Here is a 21552-nt window from a genome sequence, read left to right as displayed (position 1 = left end):
TATACATTTTCATGAGTTTTACAGACTGTCTTATTGATGAAGACCTCCCCCAAGGCTATTTATACAGCACTAAAGTAATTAAGTAACAGATAAATAACTAAATGAGAAAAAAAATCTTTTTTCACTGCCTAAGGAAATTTGTTTGTGTGGGTTTTTTTTTTTGTTTTCTTTGGAGAAAAACAATAAATGAAGACAAAAAGAAGGACATTTTCTGTGAATTAACAAAACATTCTGTTTCATAATTACAGGACAGTCTGCACAATGAGCCGCCATGACCTTCTTGTCACAAACTGTCTCACTGACCATTATTTTTGTTGAATTACTAGGTTTGGGTCCAGGTGACCTTCATCTTTACAATAAAGCAATGTTCACACAGTCGCTTACAGACAGTAATATATATTTACTCCCATCCGCACAATGAAATCAACCAGTTAGAAAATACTAACTCACTCCTGGTGGCCGATTGGCGGGACCTGGTGCCTGTGGCCCGGCTGGGCCCCTTCCGGGGGGTGGGGTGCCCTCAAGCCTCTGGCCTCTGGGCCTGAGGCCTGGTCCTCTCTGGCACAGATGGCTGCCGGAAGAGCCCGCGGGCACGTCACAGCAACCCCCTCTGGCCTCTGCTCCGCGGCTGCTGGGTGACCTCTCGTTTGGGGCTCTCCTCAGCTCTTCCCAGGAGGGTGGCACAGTTGCCCCTGTGGTGGTCCTCCTTGGGTCCTCGTACTCTGGGGCCTCTGGATGTCTGGGGCCTGGATCTCCTCAATACCTGCTTCATGCCCTGGGGCACGGGGCTATGGCTCCCCACACTCCCTAGCAGATCGTTACATGGAGAAACCTTTTGAATAGAAGTCAAAGGAGCTTGCAAAGAAAAGCGTCTGGACTTCTTTAAGTTGTTTGAAGACGTTTCACCTCTCATCCGAGAAGCTTCTTCAGTTCTGAATAGAAGCGTGTTGATCCACACAGGTGTGCACACGGGTGTTCACAGACACAAACTACACCTTTCTTGGGTGCTACCTCAAAGCACATTGTGCGCTGTCGATCTTGTGTACTGCACAATAACATTTAGTATTTAGTATCTACTGTTATCTACTGTTAGCTAGTTTATTGTGATGGTGTTGTATTTATTATGTTACTCTTTTTGGTTTGTTTTCTCTTCTGTTTTTTCTTATACAGGTGATCCAGGTGTTGTATTTGTTTTTTCTTTTTTTTCTTCCCCCCTTTCTCACCGTCTCTTCTCCCCTCTATTTTTCTTTCTCTCCCTCTCTTTCTTTCATTCTTTCTCCCTGTCCTATCCCCCAGTCATGTCTGTCCCGTCTGTAACAACCGAAAATCAAAGCAAATAAATACATAATTATAATTAAATACATAATTAAATGGACCAATATGGCAAGGCCATGATGATCCAATTGGTAAAGTAAATTCGCTTGGCATCTTTCTTGGCCTTCAGACAACAATTCTGATGGCTAAAGATCCAAAAGGGACAGGCAAATCAAATAAATAAATAAAAATAAAAATAAAAAAATGCCCAAAAAAAAGAAAAAAAGAGAGAAAAGAAAACTAACTCTTACAGACACATCACACATGTGTGACTGGATAATTAGATTCAAAAACAACATTGGTTTTGTTATTGGGTCTCTAGAAGGCAAAAGGAAAGACAAGCTAACTGCCATTTATCAATAACATCAAGATCCAAAGAGGGATAAAAAAAAATCTATTAAATATTCTAAAACCATCATTTAAAATGAGTTCATATCAATTGTTAATACTTTCTTTCATCCATTTGGTGATGATGTGCAGTGTTAAAAGAATGAAAAACAGCTTTATGATTTATTCAAATAATAAATCAAACAATGATCCACATAAACAGGCTCTTGTGGAAAATTTCAAAATTGCTTTAAATAGGAGTTCAGCATTCAATGCTGTAAAGTAAATATCCAGAAACCCTCTCTTCTCTTCTCTAATAAATCATGGTGTCCTCCACTAGGTGGTGCTGAGGACAAAAATTGTGAGGACACTGAGCTTGTTCTCACTCCCGAGGCGGAACATCCCAACGTTTTTGTTGCGACACTATATCACGTTTCATGTCATTAAAGTGGGCTAAAACACTGTAATTCAACACAAATAATGATAAGCAATACACTGTGTGGAGGTCAAATTATAAATATGTATATACATTATAAGCTCAGAGATTTGTGCTGACTTCTTTTTTTTTATAATAAGATAGTAATTAAATGTGTATTAAAATGACAACCCTGCTTTAAATCCATCTCTCTCAGTTGGGTAGCCATGGCTGCTGGTAGCATGGAGGCATCACAAAAATCACCTTCTTAAAATAAACTTAAGAAAAATTGTTTTTCTGAACTCATGATAGGTTGACCTTTTTTGAGCAAGAATATGAAATATGTACTGTACAGCAAGGGGTGCATCCAGAATTTTTTCATAGGGGTGGCCTTATAGGGGCCCCTAAAAATATGGGGGGGGCACACCAAAAACTGAATTTCCAGTTTTAATATGCTGTCATCAAATATAGGTTACTTGAAAAACATGCCCTATATGAGACTGAAGAAGTTACTTGGATGAGTGACATAATGTTTCTCCCACTGAAAAAAGTCCAGATGAACAGAATCCACTTTTTGGGAGTTGTATGCCTGGTTAATTTCCCGCTATTAAAGTTGATGTGACATAAAATAGGTACATATGAAAATCAAAAAACATTTGGAAATCCATGTTAATCTGTTTTAATTGACTGGAAGTCCCAACCATCACTTTAATGATTGTCAGCAGAAGCAGCTTAAGATTCACTTTCTCAGAGTGGAGTTAACTTTAAGAGCAAACTTGTTCAGGAAAGAAAAATAAGCATTCGATCATGTTGCCTGTCTCTGTGTTGTCCCTGAGATGCACCAGCGATCTGTCCAGGGATTGGCACCAGCTTTTCTGCAACATTTTTACATTATTAGGACAGTTTTGCCAGGGGGTTGGCCAGGGCCCCCCGGCCCCCCGTTGGTAGCGTCTCTGTTTAAAGCAGTGAAATGTACAAATTAAGAAGTGGCATCTTTTTACTTTTTAAGCGTTAAATTAATAGTGAACGTTGTACTTACGGTTTTGAATGGAGGAATTTTACTTGCATTAGACGTTCACAATCTGGTACTGTGTTTTTTCTAATGTACCGGCAGACACGGGTAAAAATGAACTGATATTTAGTTACATTATATATTTCCATCATAACTGTCACAGGGGAAGAGATTTTTTTTTCCAACAGCTTACATGTGATCTGTGATACACTGTAAATCTGACTGTTGGGATTTATATTTGAAGCTTTTCAGGTTTTCATGCTAATTTTTTAATCCTTATTATTGGTGTTTTTAAGGAAGTTTAAACGCAGTGAAAGAAAAAAAGGGATGTTATATGAGTAATATTATATAGTAATACTATGTGATAATATTTTAGTCTCTATCAGTTTTGAAAAGGGGAAGTGTGTGGCTTATCAAAGCACTGTATTTGTTGCTATTGAAAAGATATTTTACAGTTAAATCATAACCTTCTTCTTCCACATGCTTCACAAGTTCTGCTTTCAAACAAACCATATACTGTGTCCACTTTTCATCAAAAATGTTCTAATCTTCTCTTACTTCCTTTTTTGACAGCAGTTCCCCATCCACGACAGTGTCAGTGTTTTCTCACTCACAGTTCCCCTTTTTGTTCTATAATAAGTTGAAGCACAGACACACTGGAAGACTTATAAACTGCCACTTTCACCGGAGTCTGTTTCAGTCAGTGGTATAACGCTATCTAGAGCGGACATTGGTGCCACCATGGACATGAAGGTAGGTGACAACGCTTAACTGTCCCCTAACAATAAGTACAACATGTAGTGAGATACACTTAAAAGATAATCCTGGCATGATTGTCTTTGTTGAGAAAAGTTAAAGTTTGTGTTCTTTTTGTACATTTTAGGATTCTCTGGTTAAGGGCGGTGTGCTGATTGCACACAAGATCCATGAGGGAAAGCATCAATATGTAGTGGAGAATGTGGTGAAGTACAAAATGGAGAATGAAGGAAAACTTTATGTCAGGTATAATTTGCTCTCTGTTTAGCGGATTCTTTCTCTTCAACTATTTTCCAGGTACTGCTATGAAAGAAGCTAAGACAGTTTTACTGTAGAGCCTCAAAAGTTGTAGTCATATAACGTTGCACAGACATCCAACTTCATGTTATGGATTTTTAAAAAAATTTTTTTTAGCAAGACCATGTTTTTGGTAAAAACATATAACTCTCTTAGTTTTTATTTATATTTACATTGAGGTTTTCTCTCCAGTTTACATGTTGAGCCTTCTATTTTTCACCCTCATTAAACATGAAGCAGTGATGAAAGATGTTTATTTATTGCAATAATTAATTCTTAAGGAATAAACTGAAATAAACTTGGTATAAAATGAACATATACCAGTCAAGTACATTGACATTCGACCAGATCCCATTAAATGGAACATTTTACATCGTAAAATGTAACAAAATTACAAAATTTAAATGTGATAAAATTACTTAAAGTCAGCATTTTGTGCAGAATTTCTTTTTCTTTTCTTTCTTTCTTTGAGCATGAGTTCAGTTTGGAGTATCTCAGTTTGTTGCATACCTAATTATGTAATCCTGTTTTTTCTCTTATTTTCACTGTTTTCAAATTCTACCACTTAATCGTTTCAACATGATGCCAGAAAAGTTTGAAACTGTGAAATATTATAGGTGAATTGAGCAAATGAACTAAGATGTATTATATAATTCTGTTGCCTTATTTTGTAATTTTATTCCAATTTTGGGTGGATTTTTTTTGTGTTCATCTCTAGCTCAGTGTACTCACGAGACCTTCTGTAGTGGAAAAAATAACCCCTTTAAAGAGTAAAACTAGTAAATTATTATTTATGAACACACTCTAACTCCTTTTATTACATCTGCCAAACACAAAAGGGCTCAGTAAAGCACATTGTACATTTATTTTATTTATTTACTGTTTATTTTTATCAGAAAAGGAGACAAGCTTCTGCAGATAAATGGCATGGACCTGAATGATCTTACACCTGAGGAGCTGGCAAAGATGATAGCTGAGGGGAGTCCAATGCTGGTGAGTTGACGACTTCTAGTTTAGAGATATTATTTCAGATACAGTCTTAGAAGATTAAAAATAAAATTAAAATAAAATAAACAATTCATTGTGTTTCACTTTATATATGTAAACATTATGAAATTGTGTAATGTGATTCAAATTTCTGTGCTTATGTTCTTCATAATCTTGGTAAATGCTACCTGCGAACATCTTTTTTCTGTGTTTATTTTGGTTTTGGGGGGTATTTTATATTATCCTGTTTCTCTTCGTTCTCTTCAGACAGTGTGCAAACCAGCCAAGGAAGAGGACCACACTGAGCAGACATCCCTGACTGAAGACACTTTACAACCAGTCTCTAAAGAGCCCACACTCATCAGCTTTAGCTGGGAGATGACAAGGGAGGATGACCCGGAGGGAACTGTAGTGGAGCCGCAGGAAAAAGAAAAGGAGACGGGGAATATTGAAGAGGATCTTTGCCAAGCGAAAACTGAGGAGAATGAGATGTTTGTTGTTGAGATGACAAAAACTAGCATCTCTCTGGTGAGAGGCAGGGGCTGTGATAAGACAGGATGTACATTTAATGACATCATCATGGTGGCAGAATCCAGCACGGTGACGCTCGGTGAGTAAAAGCAGTTTTACTCTCCTGCCTTTTCTCCCAGCTTTTCTTCTTTTCCCATAATTAACTTTGCTAACAGCAATATTTACAGTATTTAATGCATTAAAGTGTTTGAATGTTGTGAGGCAACTGGGTATTTCTTTTGCTTCTGTATATTTGTGGTTATCTAAAGAGGAAGCTACTGAGAATGGTCGCATGTTTACACCCATGAACCAAAATGTGTTCTGGCAGCTGTTATGACCTTGACTAGGCAGTTTTTCTGCAGACCCCTATAGATAACTTATGTGTTGTACAACTGCCTTCAACTGGCAAAATTAAATCTCATAAAGGAAAAATGAAACCTGTGAAAGTCGAGATCGATGTAAAGAACACAAGACCACTGCTGTGAAATCACAGTTTGAAAACGGTCAGTGCAGTCACCTTTGTTTTTAAAAAGGGATATGACTTATAAACAGGGGCCCTTGTTCCCATTCTTACTTTCAGTTCCGAGAGGAGGCGGCAGTTTCCGGCAGGAAAAGTTGTCGAATGTTTTAATTGAAAATCTGGCCACTCGCCAATACCTCCGAGGTATCTGTTCTGAGAAGATCGTCTATGCTTCTCCAAATCCAGGTTTGTCTTTCAGAGCAGGACACATCAACGTGGCACTCGTGGTTTTCAGATGAGTTTTTACTGAAGCTGTCATCATTCACATTTACTCCAGTGTTAGGTAGAGTAAGAAAATACTCTGTTCTGATAGAGAAACTGCTCTCATTATTTTGGTTTCCTTTTGTGCTCAGAGAAAATTACTATCTACTACTACAAGTCAAGCGGTTTCAGAAGGGGTTCCAGTGGGATGCCAGTGGTGCTAAACCTCACCGATTCCAACTGCTTCCTCATGTGCTGCAAGCAAGCGGACAGGGTGTTCCTTAAAGTGGAGGTAATAAGTGTACGCTATTGATTTTGACTGAATCATGGCAGTGAAAAAAAAGGCTTGATAAACATTTGTTTCTCTGGACTCAGCCATCATTGTTCAGGGGATGAAAGCATTGCATGCCTGTTTCTGTCCTTTGTTCTATGTAGATACACTTCTCACTTTAAAAGATTTGCTTAGACAGAGTTATGTTACAAAAAGTATATAATAGCAGAATAATTAGCATCTCAAATTAGTAGTAATATCAAAATTTTAAATACACACAGATTAGGCATAACATTACGACCACCTGCCTAATATTGTGTTGGTCCCAAAATTAGCATTCCCCACTGAGGCATGGACTGTGGTATCAGGCACCAAGATGTTAGCAACAGATCCCTTTAGTTATGAGGTGAGACCTTCATGGGTCAGACTTTTTGTCCAGCACATCCTAGAGATGCTCAATTGGATTTAGATCTGGGGCAATTTGGAGACCAAGTCAATACCTCAAACTGAAGATATGCTCCTCAAACCATTCCTGATACACTTTTGCTTTGTGGAAGAGCATTTTAGCCTGTTGAAAGAGGCCACAGTCTTCAGAAAGTACCATTTCTATTAAAGGGTGTACATGGTCTGCAACAAAACTTAGGTATGTGGTACTTGTCAAAAATTACATCCACATGAATGGCAGGACCCAATGTTTCCCAGAAGAATATATATAAAAGCATCACACTGCCTCACTGGCGTGCCTTCTTCCCATAGAACATCCTGGTGCCAGGTGTTTCCAGGTACGTAATGTAAAACAAAACCAGACCATCATCTGTAGCTGCTCCACAGTCTAATTCTGATGCTCACATGCCCATTGCTGGTGTTTTCAGTGGTGAACAGCAGGGGCTGTGGCTATGCAGTCCCTTACACAACAAACTGCGATGCACTCTGCATTCTCACGCCTTTCTAGTTCTTTCACTTTGTTTAGGACCAGCATCGACTTTTTCAGCAGTCTGATGCATGTAGGGTCAGCTTTCGCTCCCTACGTTCATCAGTGAGCCTTGGCTGCCCATGAGCCTGTCACTGGGTCACTGGTGTTCCTTCTTTAGACCATGTTTGATACTGACCACTGCAGCCCAGGAACACAAGAGCTGCAGTTGTGGAGCTGTGCTGACCCACTCATCTAGCCATCACAATTTGGCCCTTGTCACACTCACTGAAATACTTACTGTTTCCCGTTTTTCCCGCTTTTAACCCATCAACTTTGAGGACAAAATGTTCACTTGCTGGTGAATATATCCCACCCACTAACAGGTGCCACAATGAAGAGATCATCTTCATCAGAATTGAAATCATTTGCAAAATGAAATAATTAGGAGATTGAGTTAGAGTTAAGTATTAGTCAAAGGAGCTTGCAAAGAAAAGCGTCTGGACTTCTTTAAGTTACTTGAAGACCTCTCATCCGAGAAGCTTCTTCAGTTCTAGTTAGTTAGAACTGAAGAAGCTTCTCGGATGAGAGGTGAAACGTCTTGTTGTCTCAGTTCGTTGTCTCAGTTCGACAATCGTTGTTGTCTCAGTTGTACTTCATTTCATTGTGACTTGAAGATGTTTATAAGGAAATTGCCATTTTCAAGCAAACTAATCCACGCTTTCATCCCTTTAGACATGTGAGAAGCAGAGGCTGAAGCAGATCTCCAAGAGCGATGAGAGTACCCTCTCCTTTGTGTTTTACATGAAGGGTGACTCAGCGAGACGACGGAGATTTGAGTCAGCATTGTATAGCGGTTGGTTCATCAACGTTTGCAACACAGACACAGTGGGCGTGGCAACCCTGGATGGACATACAGTGGATCAGTCCTTCCTCTTCATCATTCAAAAGTGACGGAGAGTCATTTTCCTCTGCATTTTCAGGACTCAGAAAAGTCAGTTACATTTTTAAAAAAAATTCTTGTAAATATTTCGTGTGACCTGGTTCAACAACACAAACCAACATCCATGTTTCAAATTCTGCTGCTGCAGAAATCCATAGTTCTCTAACTCTTTAAGGCTATGCCTTTACACAGCTGTCATTCCACATGTCCCTACCTGAGAGATGACGTGGAAAATGATCTCAGACACCAACTGTAGTGTTACGCTTTCATTTTTTACTTGCCTCAGTGACCTTACCCCAAGTGATGAATGGGTCATCCTTCTTGTACCCAGGCTCTGCTTCCTCTACAGAAGGTAAGTCTGTGGGATTGAGGAGATCCTCAAAGTATTCCTTCCGCCATCTGACTTACATCCTCAGTTGAAACTGGCAGCACCCGTACCACAAACCGCAAGTTTCTGAGTTGCCTGAAGATTTGCTAGAATCACTTTGAGGCTGACTGAAAGTCTTAATGCATGCTCTCACCAAACACATTCAAGTTTTTGCTTCAGAGCCACACTTCTTTTTTGAATTCATATTGTATAATCTATATGTTTGATACAACAATACTGTTTCCAATATATTATAAGACATTGTAAGGAAAAATGACACATTACATGAACGATAAATAATGGCCCAATGCATTAACACAACCAAACATATTTAGAATTCTTTTTTAATAACACATCTCAGACGTCCTGGAAATCACACCTTTAGGCTTTGATTGTATAATATCAACTCATGCAAATGTACTACTCTCCTTTTCGCTTAATGGTCACTCACTGCTTGCGAAAGAAATGTCTTCTTTTTTTGTACACATGCGCAGCTGACAAGTAAAAAAAAGTTCCATTGGTAAACTGTGTAGCAGAATTTTTTTAATGCAACATTCATGTTTTTATTTGATCATTTTTCTTTAGCATCTAGGTGTATAATGACAAGATTTGATACTTTAGGAAATCTCTCAGGTTTGATATGAAAACACAGTAAACTAGACTAAAACGAAATGTGTGCTGTGATTGAAGTGTGCATTTTGACACGTAGGTGGCATCATCATAAATGTGACTTGAATTTGCCTAACTTTTTCAATTATGAACTTTATTTTTAAAATGATACTTTAAACCGGTTATTATTATTATTATTATTATTATTATTATTATTATTATTATTATTACCAAAACAGTTAAATATACATAATTGCACAGGTAAGTAAAAAGGGTTTCAAAAAGGGAGGTAAGGCAGTGTGTTAAACTTGTTACTTATTGTATCACAAAATACTGTATAATAACACTTTAATGACACTCACATGGAAGTATACTATGTAAATGTCAATTAAGGATACTGTTCATTAACAGGGTTATTCACTGTTGCCAATTAACAACCTTCAGCATAATGCTTCACATTTAGCACTGTTAATGTTCTGTTATTGTTGATTGGAGGCCATGCAGCACTGATGAAAGAAGAAGAGAACTTTTAAAGCTTTACTTTCCCATTTCTGGGAAGGCTATGAGATCACTGGACACAAGTACTGATCTTCCCTCTGATCTACTACGACAGCGGTAGACTCAGAATCCAGTTTGCTCATTGTCACTGTCATCATAGGCTTTGTTGTTTTGTCCATCAGTGGATGACTCATAGGGGTTCTCCACACCAGGTTTTTTCCTATAAACACAGAAAACAATATTCCTTAACATTATGCACATAATTAATTTAATTGGAATATTTTTATTTTACTCATTTAGTCACCAAGTCTATGTGAAGTCAAGATATCATTTGTGAAAACGGGCAGACTAAAGCTCTGATGGTAAAAACATACAACTGCATAGACAGACTTGTAATATCTACATATAATTAAAACACACATACACAACTCATCCTGTTAAACCTGCAGCTCGAAGTCTTCTCTTCACAGTTGAAACTGAGACTTGCAGAACAGCTTTAAATTTTAACCCATTTTATGTTCCCTGAAAAAGGCCTTTTTGTATAATTCTGAAATGTACATTATTTTTCAGTTATCAAGCTATTCATTGGACTTGAATGACTTGAATTGCAGTAAATAACTGGAAAAATTGAGCAGTTCTAAAACTTTTAACCGGTAGTGTATATTTGGGTCTACTCACTTCCTGCGCTCCTTGACACCAGAGACGACAAGGTAGACGCCGGCTACCACCACAATGCCCATAACCACACCAAATACCACCAGCCACACCTGCACAGGTTGCTCAGTGGGTGAGGCCAGTGTTGGTAGGATACCGGCAAACTCCAGAGTATTATCACCTAACTTGAAGGCGTCGTTGATCCGGCCTCGAGCTAACCTGGAATAGATTTTAAATGACTTTACTATTGCTTTACAACTCATAAACAGGCACAGGCGACATGACTACCAGGTTGGTTATTTCAGGTGTAGCAGGAGGCAGTTAAATTACAACTCTTATAATAAAAAATAAAAAAAATAATATGTTATAAATTTATGCTGTTGTTATAGCTGTGCCAAGACATTTTTAAAAATATTTTAAAGAGTTTACAATTCATTTCATAAGAAAAAGGTTTGAGCCATAGTATGGATGAAAAGTCAGATGATCACCAAAGACACCCGCGACTAATCCTGTAAAGACCATGGATGTGTGAATAAATGAGCAATTTGATGGCAATTTGTGCCATGTTACTGAAGTTCAACATTTCCATCCAGCTAAAAACTGCAACTAAAAAGATTTTAAATAAATGAATTAGCTTGGCTACTGCAGCTACCTTAGGATGCTGAGCTCAGTGCTTTTGGATATTCTGTATTTAGCCACTCACGCACTTGATCCTCACCTGATGGCTTCCTTCAGCTCATTCTTTGGGATGAATTCAGTGGGTGTATTTGGGTTTTTGGCGAAAACGTAGAAAGAGATTCTGGGAGTCTCCTTATAGGTGATGACATTAGTTGTTCTGCATGTGCAAACAGAGAAAACTCAAACCAAACAATTTTTTTGTTTTGCTTAAAGCACAAAATATCGACCTCATACTGACGTGAAAGGAAGAGTCTTGTTCTTCTGGCTGTAGTACTGCCTCAAGGCATAAGCAATGTTGGCCCGGAACAGGTAAAGCTCATTGGCATTCCAGGGGTACTGAAACACATAAAAAAAGCAAAACAATGGGCATGACGTTAAACAGACAGTATTTAACTTCATAAGTGCAGAATTCCTGCAAAATTTCTAGCTCAATGACAATTTTTAGTACTCACAGCATCATCGCCCATTGCAGAATTTAAACTTAGTCTCACTTTAATTGAATATTCTGGATCTGTAATGGGAACAACAATCAGTTAAAGACATTTTAAAGATGTATACCTGTATGATAAATGTGCTCCAGCATATTACATTAACTAGCTTAAAGTCTAGAAATAAGGAAGAACAGATAGCTGTAGGGGTGAGGACCCAAAAGCTGACTTTTGATTTTAAGATTTTAAGAATCGATGAAAGCTTAAAGGCTAACAGGACCAGGAAAAGTGTGAGAAGTTAGGTGATAAATTAAGGACATATGGTTGGGAACAGAAGACTGTGACACTAATTAAAATGTTGTCTTATTTGAGTATAAAAAGCAAATTGTAAAAAAAAAACCCGGCATTTTGAAAGCTGTATTATGCTGGACGATGACAACTAGATTCAAGTAAATTACTGTCAGTTCTAAAGTTTGTGTACAAATAATTCAATGCACTTTACACGTGCAAGTACAGACTACAGAGAGTTTCCTTCCCACATCCAGTCTTTTATCAAGTAGTGGCATCAGGAAGAGCGGTATCAATCTCAAGAAACACTAAATACTATTACTCCAGATAGATGATTTTAGTGCTAATAACTTTCATTTTGGGTATCTTTTGTACTTACATGGATCTTCACTCCAGCCTACCACCCTGTTGTGTTTCTTGTTATCTGCCTGCAACCACTCATAAAGTTTATGGAAATAGTCCAGCAGAGGTTGGGCATCCATCTTTGTGTCACCAGATATTGCTTGCAAAGCCCTGGTCCAAGACTTAGACCTTCCAAGTTCTAACATATTCCTAGAAGAAAACAATGAGGATGATGATGATGATAAATTATTCCACCACTTTTAGATGTGAAGAACAAAAAAGTAATACAATGTGCTAGAGCAAAATTGAAATCCTGAAGAAATGAAGAATGAAGAATGAAGAAAGGGAAGTTGTATGCACCTTAGCTTGGTTCCTGCTTCGATAGAATTAGTGATGTCACATGCAGACAGGTCGCCTGTGTGACCGGCCGCATCACAGAGCGCTTTTTGGAACTGAAACTGGTAGATGGTTCGTGTGAAGTACCTGGATCGAAAGCAGTAACAAATGGACACACACACACACACACACACACACACACACACACACACACACACACACACACACACACACACACACACACACACACACACACACACAGGTTCAGTTTAAAGTGAACTGGGAACTGCACCAAATGGTCATAACTGCTATAATTTAAGAATTAAGTCAATCCACAATCTGCAGTGTTACTGACACAAAATGCAGCTTTAGATTGGGATTGTTACCTGATGAATGAATAGTCTCCAGACACATGGAACAGAGCGGGTGGGTCACAGTAAGTCTCATCTCTTGGCACTGGCTCCATCACCCCAACCATCTCTCTCCTATTAAAACAACACAGAATCAATAATACAAGCTGTCAGGCCTGCAGTGAAGCAGCTGCTAAACTGCACAAAATGAAGACCTTCTTTTATTTCTCTAGTTTTCAAGTCACTTCCCTACAGTTATGCCTGCTTTGTAATAACATTTCTGTTGTGTTTTTGTTGTAATTTTGCCCAGCTGCCAGCAGAACCAATCCACAATGGATTTTAACTTGAACAATTAAGATGTGGTTGAAGTGCTGAGTTTAATTCGAAGGATTAACTACGGTTTTGCATTTACAGTTTAGGAGTTAGAGACAAAGGCAGAGGCAAACTTTTACATTTAAGGACTGTTATTAAAACTTGGATTAAAAACTCCTTTGTTCTTGGTGGCTGCTTGAAGTCTAAAACCCATGGAAATCAAAAACCGTGTCTTCACTTAAAATGTTCTCACAGGTCTTTATTGCATCAATATTCAGTTGCTGCATTGCATTTAATAACTACAAAGAAGGCTCTGTTGTGTTGAGATTAGGTGACTGGTTTGCACCTTGTTGTAAACTCTTTGCATTTCCAGTAAAGAAGGCACATCTACGTTATAGACTTCCATAATGGTACAATGACCTTCTTGAGAGTGTTGTGATGTTGTGGAGGAAACATTTTTGCCATGATCTCCTTTAGTTGTCTTCTGTGCTCTTTTAAGCCTTTTGGTGTTATCGAGCTGGCCTGTGCATTAATTCTTTTTAATAACTTTGATTTGGTCACTCCTATTCTTTTTAACAGGTTTATGTTGGTTTATTCAGCATAATTTGGCCTACTTTACTTTAAGTCTTTGAACATCAAATTGAGATTCTAGTGAAAAGCAGACAAATTTAAATTCAACACTTCAAATGAACTCTAAATCTTTGGATTCATTTTTCATGAAATTGAATTCTTTCTTTTTTTTAAAAATGGCTGTAATTCCTAAGTTTGCATGAACAGTTTGCATTAAGTGCAAGAAATTCTGCACCTCATTTGCATATTGTTTGATTTTAAAATCTCTATAGGGATTTTAAAATCAGATGCAAAAAAAATAGTTTAAAAAAAGTATGAACCTAACTGTAATCTGATGACATTGAAGTAAACTTTATACTAAATATTGCATAACTCTGCTCACTTCATCTGCCACCAGCGTTGCATCCATTCATCCTTGGTGATGTTCCCTGCAAACACCTGCCACCTCCATTCCTCCAGCATGTAGGTGAAAGGCAGGGTGGCCACAATAGTGAGTGCCTGTTTCAGCAGAAAGTTGATCTCTGTGTCTGTAAAGCATTAAACACAAAGACAGTTTATGATTCAGAGTGAGAACGTAATTACATTTTACAAATGCTTTATTTTTATGTTTATGGCCTCTTTATCAGAGACTGTAAATCGATGACAGTTTGAATACCAGTTAGCATAAGGCTGCAGGTCATCTTATCCTGATATCGCATGTAGTGCTTAAGTTATCTTAACCCTACATTTAATAATCCAGACACATTGCAAAATTAAATCTGCAATAAATTATTATTTTTTTTGCTACGCAGAGGCAATAAAAACAAGGTCAACGTGTTCATAATATCTAAGTTCATGTTGACAACTTGGTTACTGGCCAACAGCTTATTATGCAACAAGGGGCAAGCATCAGGACAGAAAAATCAAGCCAGTGCCCAAATGCCAGAAACGGCAGTTCCTCAGGTTGTCCTTTGAGGTTGTCTGTAGAAGTGAGACACCAGCAATTGCGACTACCTGAGTTCTAATGTTGGGTATATATTGAATGGTCCTGTAAAATTGAGGGGACAGAAAACTAAAACAATGAGCTGAAAGAAGTTAAAATGCTGCATACAAAAACTGCAGAGTTAGGTGATTGCTCTCTGTAGCTTACTCGTTCACCTGTTTCTTGTTATTATAAATCTATTGGTTAAAGCAGCTTTAATGTTTTGAAGCACCAGTGCTGCCCGCAACGGCTGTACCTTGATCATAAACAAAGTCAGCAGGCAGGAGATTCAGGCTCTGTAGGTGTTTGGGTGTTGCAGCAGAGAGGGACATGATTTCTCCAACAGCCTCGTGGAAACCCTCATTGGCTCCGTCCCTCAGAAGGTAGGACAGGTTGCGGTAAGCCATCTGGTACTGGTTGTGTCCCATTTCATGGTGTGCTGTGAGGTAGTTGTCCATGTTAACCTGGGTGCACATCTTGATCCTGAAGATATCACGGGAGAAATGCTGATATCAGCAATTACATTGTGTGACAGAGACACTTCATACTACTGTGATCAGCGACCAGTAAGAGAGCAATAGTGAACTAAGTGAACTCCAATCACTAAAAGCAGAATAACTAATTAAAAAGAGGTAGAGGACTTCAGTTTTACACGCAAATTCTTTTCCTGTAATTTTAAACCAAACTGACACACGAGTAACTATAAAATTATTTTGCTTATTTTGCATTTTGAGAAACGTTATTCTAGGCAGTGTTGGGGAAATTATATGAATATTTTACAACCTAGACTTTGGTTATCTTTATCAGCAGAAAAGGATGATTCAGCGATTAAATAGCATCACAACATCAGTGTTCCAATAGGTTTATTTTTATGGCTATCATAATTCCCAGCTGCCAACTTGCTTTAACAAAAGTCGAACCTAGATAAATAGACAGATGGATAGATAAAGCAAAGGTTCTGAGCCACCTCTTGTTCTTCATGTCTTGCTAAGTTTTGCTAAGACAATGAGCATCAAATAACTGAAGTATGCAGGCTTGGAAATACAGTATAAATGGCAAACACAGAGTTTGTACAATTCGAAGGAGCTTGAAAGTCGACATCTTGTATATACACCTTTTTTCCTCTTGCCTAGGACAGCTTGAACTCTCTTAACAAGCTTTCTGTCATTTCTGTCAAGGACCCTTTGCCGCCTTTCTTTCTGGCACTGTTAGCAACTTAGGTGTTCTCTTTGCCAGCTCCTTTAAGTTTGACAAGCAAGTATCCACTATAGTTAAATCTAGTTTCTACCAATTGCGTCAAATCTCCAAGGCCAAGCACTACATACCACACAAGGACCTTGAGAAACAAATCCATGCTTTTGTGACCTCTAGATTAGACTACTGTAATTCCCTTTACTTTGGTCTCCACTCCACCCTTCTTCATAGCCTTCTGACAAGGTTTGCCTCTATCACTCCAGTCTTTGCTGACCTGCACTGGCTCCCTGTCAAATACCGAATTGAGTTTAAAATTCTGTTGCTTACCTTTAAAATCATAAACAATACTGCACCGTGCTACTTCACTGAACTCCTTCGTCCATATACCCCTAGGAGAGCCCTAAGATCATCAGGACAATTACTCTTAGTGCAGCCTAGATCCCGGCTAAAGACCAGAGGTGACCATGCTTTTGCCCTGGCAGCCCCGAGCCTCTGGAACAATCTTCCTGCTGCTATTTGCGCTTCTAAAATCTCAGATTTAAATCTTGGCATTTAAATCTCAGTTAAAAACGTACTTGTTTGACCGAGCATTTTCAGTTAGCTGGTGCACTTCCCCTATATTTTACCCTTATGTTACTTATCTTCCTACTAATGTCCCACTGCATAAATACCCCCACCTTATATTTATGAATACCCTGTAATTTTATCTTCTAAACCATGCTCTAATGTTTTACTTCTTACTCTGTCTGTACCTTTGGGGTTTTTTGTACTCTGTTATAGCCTTTCATAGCTATAACTGTTATAGCCTATCTTTCATCTTATGTTTTAACCTTGTTGTGAAGCACTTTGGTGTACCTTTGGTTTTAAATGTGCTATATAAATAAAGTTGTATTGCATTGTATTTCTTTGTGAAGTCTTCAGGAATAGTTCTCCAGGCATCTTGGAGGACATTCAAAGCTCTTCTTTGGATGTTGGCTGTTTTTTGTTCTGTTCTCTAAGGTGATCTCACACTGCTTCAATAATGTTAAGGTCCGGGCTCTGGGGAGACCAACCCATCACTGATAGTGTTCCATTGCATGCTTTTCAATCAATAAAGATTGATCCGGTACACTTTTACTTTATCCGAAGTGTGTTTGGGATCATTGTTGTTGCCAACCAGACAAATACCACATCCCACTGTGGATCAAAATCAGAGTCTCACTGTATCTCTCTACCGATCTCCTCTTTATATTTTGACACTGATTTGAACCAGAAAATTCACATATGGATTCATCGCTGCGTGAGATCTGCTAACACTGAGTTTCAATTTTACAAGGTGCCTTAAGAAATGTAAGTTTTGTTCTTTGCTAAGTTGTTAGTTGTCTGTAGATACAAAACTGGTTAACTCATAAAGAAATGACAGGTGTCTTAAGACTGTTGCACAGTAGTGTAGCTGTGTATACTCTACCTAAAGTCCTTTCTGTTTCCCATGTCCCAGGCTGTGGGGTGACAGACCACATTGCGTCCATCATCGGGATGTACAAACATAGAGTCAGTCCAGAAGTTGTCAAACATCTTGTAAAGGCCCACAGACATGAAGAACTTCTCAGCTTCTTGGAAAAGCTGAAGCTCGGTCCAACCCTGAAATTTAAGATGACAGGTAGGGAATTTCTGAGTATACATATTTATTTTCCATCCATCCACTCTATCTACCATAGGACAAGACACAGGGTACACCCTGGACAGATAACCCCAAGTCACAGGGCTGTCTTTTTTTTTTATATAAATAAAAGGTTCTGCAATACCTTGTCCACCATAGACTGACTGACATCGATATCTGGTTTGTCAGGATAGGGCACTGTTAGAGAATAAAGGTTGGTCCAGAATCTTCCCCACATGTCACCTGAACAACCAACAAATAAGAAAATTATTTTTTCATAAATTTTCTCCTTCTACAGCAGACTGTAGCTTTTTATATGTGCACAATGCATGTGGGTGGATCAGTTATCTCCAGCTAAAAGCCACATGTACAATATAATACGTGTGTTGGCATTATTTTTCTGTAGCACAGAGAGGTAGTGATAATACATGAACAGCAGAGGGAGACACACTTTCAGTTCTGAAATTATGAGACCTTGCATGAACTATCTGCTCTGTCAACAACATTTTTGTTGTTACAGTTTACAGATTACAGTTATATGTTGTCAATTACTCTTTTCTTGTCGTCAGGTATCCCACAAGCCCCATGAACAAAGACTCTACACTTAAACCAAGGATCAAATAAGAAAATATTACAGAAAGTGCAGACATGAGGGAGCAATGATAATAGGGGGAATCAAATGTAATACCCCGCCCCCACACACACACTCAAACGTTTTCTTTAAAAGTTATTTGTAGCCTGATAATCAGAGAGGACAGGAAGTGAAGATCTTAATTTTCTGTATATGACGAAACAGATTTGAATCTTGACTCTTTCATGATAATGATAAGCTCCTGATGCCGCTCTCAAATTTGTTTCGCAACTGTGCTGAATTTATGCCAAAAACACCAACTCTGTAAAATTAAAGCATATAAAAAATGTAATTATGAGAGTAGTAGGTGGATATTTAATGTCAGTGTCTTTGGTTTCATTATTAGCTTTGAAACCAGAAACAAAACATACCCAGCAAGTGGGCTGGGAGAAATCCATCTGAATCAATATGCCCTGGATAGACCTCCATAAGCTTGGCTCTCACATAGGCATGCAGCTCCTTGTATAAAGGCAGGATCTGTGGGGGGGGGGAAAAAACCCCAGTGTATTATTCTTGTTACAATTATTATAAATAATTTATGTTAATTACGTCACACAGTCAATAACCAACTGCACATTCTAACTGTCTTTAACACAGAGGCACTGAAGCGTGAAGCATGCGCCACACAGACATGGACGTACCTGTTTGTATATTACACGGACATCTTCCATTAACTCATCGCCTGTGTAATGGTACATGATGTCATCCTCAAGAGTCTCATAGTTGTATCTCCAGTAAGCGCCATAGTCTTCAAAACCTGCACACAATAAGCGTTTGTGTCAGAGATCGAGAAAAAACACCAAATTAATTGCTTTTTTACATTTTTTGGTGTTTTTAGCATTGATGGTAATCACACTTATAAAGCATAATGTAAGATATGACACTACTAGTGTTACATGAGCGAGATGCTGCCAAAGCAAAATTAGACCTCAGTGGGGGAGGAGTGGTCATGATCGCTGAACACTATCAGCTCTTGTCTCACTATCTTCACTGAGAATCAGTTTATATCTCTACAGGTCCCTGATAAAGTTAGAGTCTGCATCAGGACACACCGCAATGAAGCTTGTCTGTTATTCATTATTTTTTCATATTAGTTCCTCACCATTTAGCTTGGCAGCTTCATTCTTCAGATCCACGTAGTCTTCGTAGAGAGGTCTCATCCTCTTTCCTACTTCTTTCCTCCAGCCCTCCCACACATGGAGACGTTCGTCATAGTTTCGACTAGTGGCCATTATTTCGTCCAGTCCTGTAAACAAGTAAAGACACAGAGCGGTGTCAGGGCAGGCTCACACTGAAGTGAGAAAACAGAAAAATGCCCATATTCTCCCCCCAAAAAACTAAACTAAACAAAAAGAAAAAAAAGTAAAGTTGGGTTTGTTCCTGTATCCATTCTGACACTGATCAAGAACAGGTGTGCGCCTTGGGCAAGTAGGCAGTCCATTACAGGCTTAAAAAAGACAGACAACCATCCACACTCACATTTACCCCTACGTCAAATTTAAAATCGCAAATGCATCTAACAGGGAATTCTATTGGATCACGGGAAGAAAGTCAAGAACCCGGATAAAAGCTGTGCAGGGCAAACAGAAAGGCCCTCACCAGGCCACAACATTCAAACCCAGAGCCTTCTGACTGTGAGGAGATAGCGATGAATTAGTGCTATTTTATTATTTTATGATGATTTCATTTACTAATCACACGTGGAGCTGCCCGCTGCTGCGGTCCCTTGTGACGAAAGTAGCTTTACTGCAACAAATACAAACTTTTGTCCCAAACAGACACATTTTCATCTTCTTAGCGAATAAACTGCTCTCCCTGTCTTTGACAGCAGCAGGCAGCCACTTCACTACAACAGGTCCTAATAAGGAGAGCTTACCTGGCTCCAAAGTCAGACAGTTAAGCGGGTTGTCAAGCATACACACTGTGGCTGTGCTGTAGATTGTACTCATCTCACTCATGACTTTATTCAGCTACAGGAAGATATGAAAGAATACACAGCGATAAAATGTTTCATTTGGTGTGGAAGACTACTATATCTGTGCAGTTTGTCCAAATGAAAATTTGCCAAAGTTGAATTTAATATTTAAATAGTCTTACATGTGCAGCTTTATCTGCGGACAAAGCACCAGAGCCTTTGTCTTGTAGGGAAATGAGCTGTAATTTGATTTCCAGGTCGTTGACCTGGTCGATGGGGTATTTCTGGGACTCTTCAGACATTCTGTTGTAAAACGTGCCCCAGATCGCTCCCTGTTCTGCCTGTGGAGAATAACTTCAGGTTTTATTACTCAGTAACAAAATAACCACATTTTAAAGTAAGTGTTTTCCAAGTGCTGACCTCTTTGTCTGCGTTCTCCTGTGTGATGTTGGTGTTGTAGGCCCATGATGCCAGCGAGTACTGGTACATAAGGTCACTCGCCTCCTTGTCAAACCTGTCCAGGAACTCCCTCGCCTGGCTCTCCACGTCTGACTGAGCAGAAACAGCACAGGACACGGCCAGGAGCGTTACAAGGATCCTCGGAGACATGCTGGCTGCTTCAGCTCCACGCAGACAAACTCTCACTGAGAGGGAAGGACTCTGTTATACAGTTTCATTAACCTTCTGTGCTGCCTTGGCCTTTGGACAGTAGAGCCATAACGGAGGGTGTATCTGAGTTTTCATTTACAGATACAATGTTTCAGAGAAGCAGCAAACATCAGTGGGCCGTCTTCACAAGAGGGGAAGTCTTAGTTTTGCTTTGATAATTATCAAGATCTTTTGTAAGCTGTACAATTAGTTACATGTGCACAAAATGTGCTGTTTTGATGGGGCCACTTCCTCAAAGGTTTTATATACTTTGGCTGGAAGTGAAAAGGTTGTTGTTATGAACAAGACATCAGTCTTATCTTAATTTTGTATACTTCATTTTGTTTTACTTCATTATTTATTATTACTTCACTTTATTACTTCTCCTTTTTGGCTTTTTTCTTGTGTCTTTAATAAGTTTATTAAGTTCATGTTGTTTATTTTACTTCCCATTTGGAAAAGAAATAGAAAAAACTTATAAAAGACTTGCATCAGCTTTAGCTTGCTTCATATATAAATCATATAAGGCTTATATGAATTACTCATGAAAGTGGCCACTTTCTCATTACTTTCATATATTGTTGTAGGAAGTATCCAAAACATACAAGTTTCATTTATATAATTTTTCAAGGGATCTTATATCTGCTTTCACTCTTGTATGCTTTTCAT

The 21552-nt window shown here is 38.6% G+C and overlaps 2 protein-coding genes across 2 annotated transcripts; one reads left to right on the top strand and one right to left on the bottom strand.

Annotated features, from left to right (window-relative positions):
• The first annotated feature begins 3777 nt into the window (after positions 1-3777).
• On the top strand, positions 3778-8975 carry LOC308398776 (uncharacterized protein). The gene is made up of 7 exons (XM_080885568.1): positions 3778-3821; positions 3952-4070; positions 5018-5114; positions 5376-5718; positions 6199-6324; positions 6492-6631; positions 8256-8975. Exons 1-7 carry the CDS (start codon positions 3810-3812, stop codon positions 8472-8474), a joined length of 1056 nt encoding a protein of 351 aa, XP_080741694.1. The 5' UTR covers positions 3778-3809; the 3' UTR covers positions 8475-8975.
• Positions 8976-10060: 1085 nt separating this feature from the next.
• Positions 10061-20844, bottom strand: ace2 (angiotensin I converting enzyme 2; the record flags this gene model as incomplete). The annotated part of the gene is made up of 18 exons (XM_080884792.1): positions 10061-10157; positions 10616-10810; positions 11310-11426; positions 11508-11605; positions 11722-11780; positions 12365-12537; positions 12688-12810; positions 13050-13148; positions 14278-14422; positions 15113-15339; positions 17498-17670; positions 17835-17932; positions 18692-18797; positions 18962-19077; positions 19423-19566; positions 20197-20290; positions 20418-20576; positions 20656-20844. 18 exons carry the CDS (start codon positions 20842-20844, stop codon positions 10061-10063), a joined length of 2412 nt encoding a protein of 803 aa, XP_080740918.1.
• Between the last annotated feature and the right edge of the window lie 708 nt (positions 20845-21552).

The sequence above is a fragment of the Rhamphochromis sp. 'chilingali' genome (assembly GCF_963969265.1).
Source record: "Rhamphochromis sp. 'chilingali' genome assembly, chromosome: 6".
NCBI lineage: Eukaryota > Metazoa > Chordata > Actinopteri > Cichliformes > Cichlidae > Rhamphochromis > Rhamphochromis sp. 'chilingali'.
Note: the sequence above shows the minus strand (reverse complement) of the source record. Positions and strands in the feature narration are given on the sequence as shown.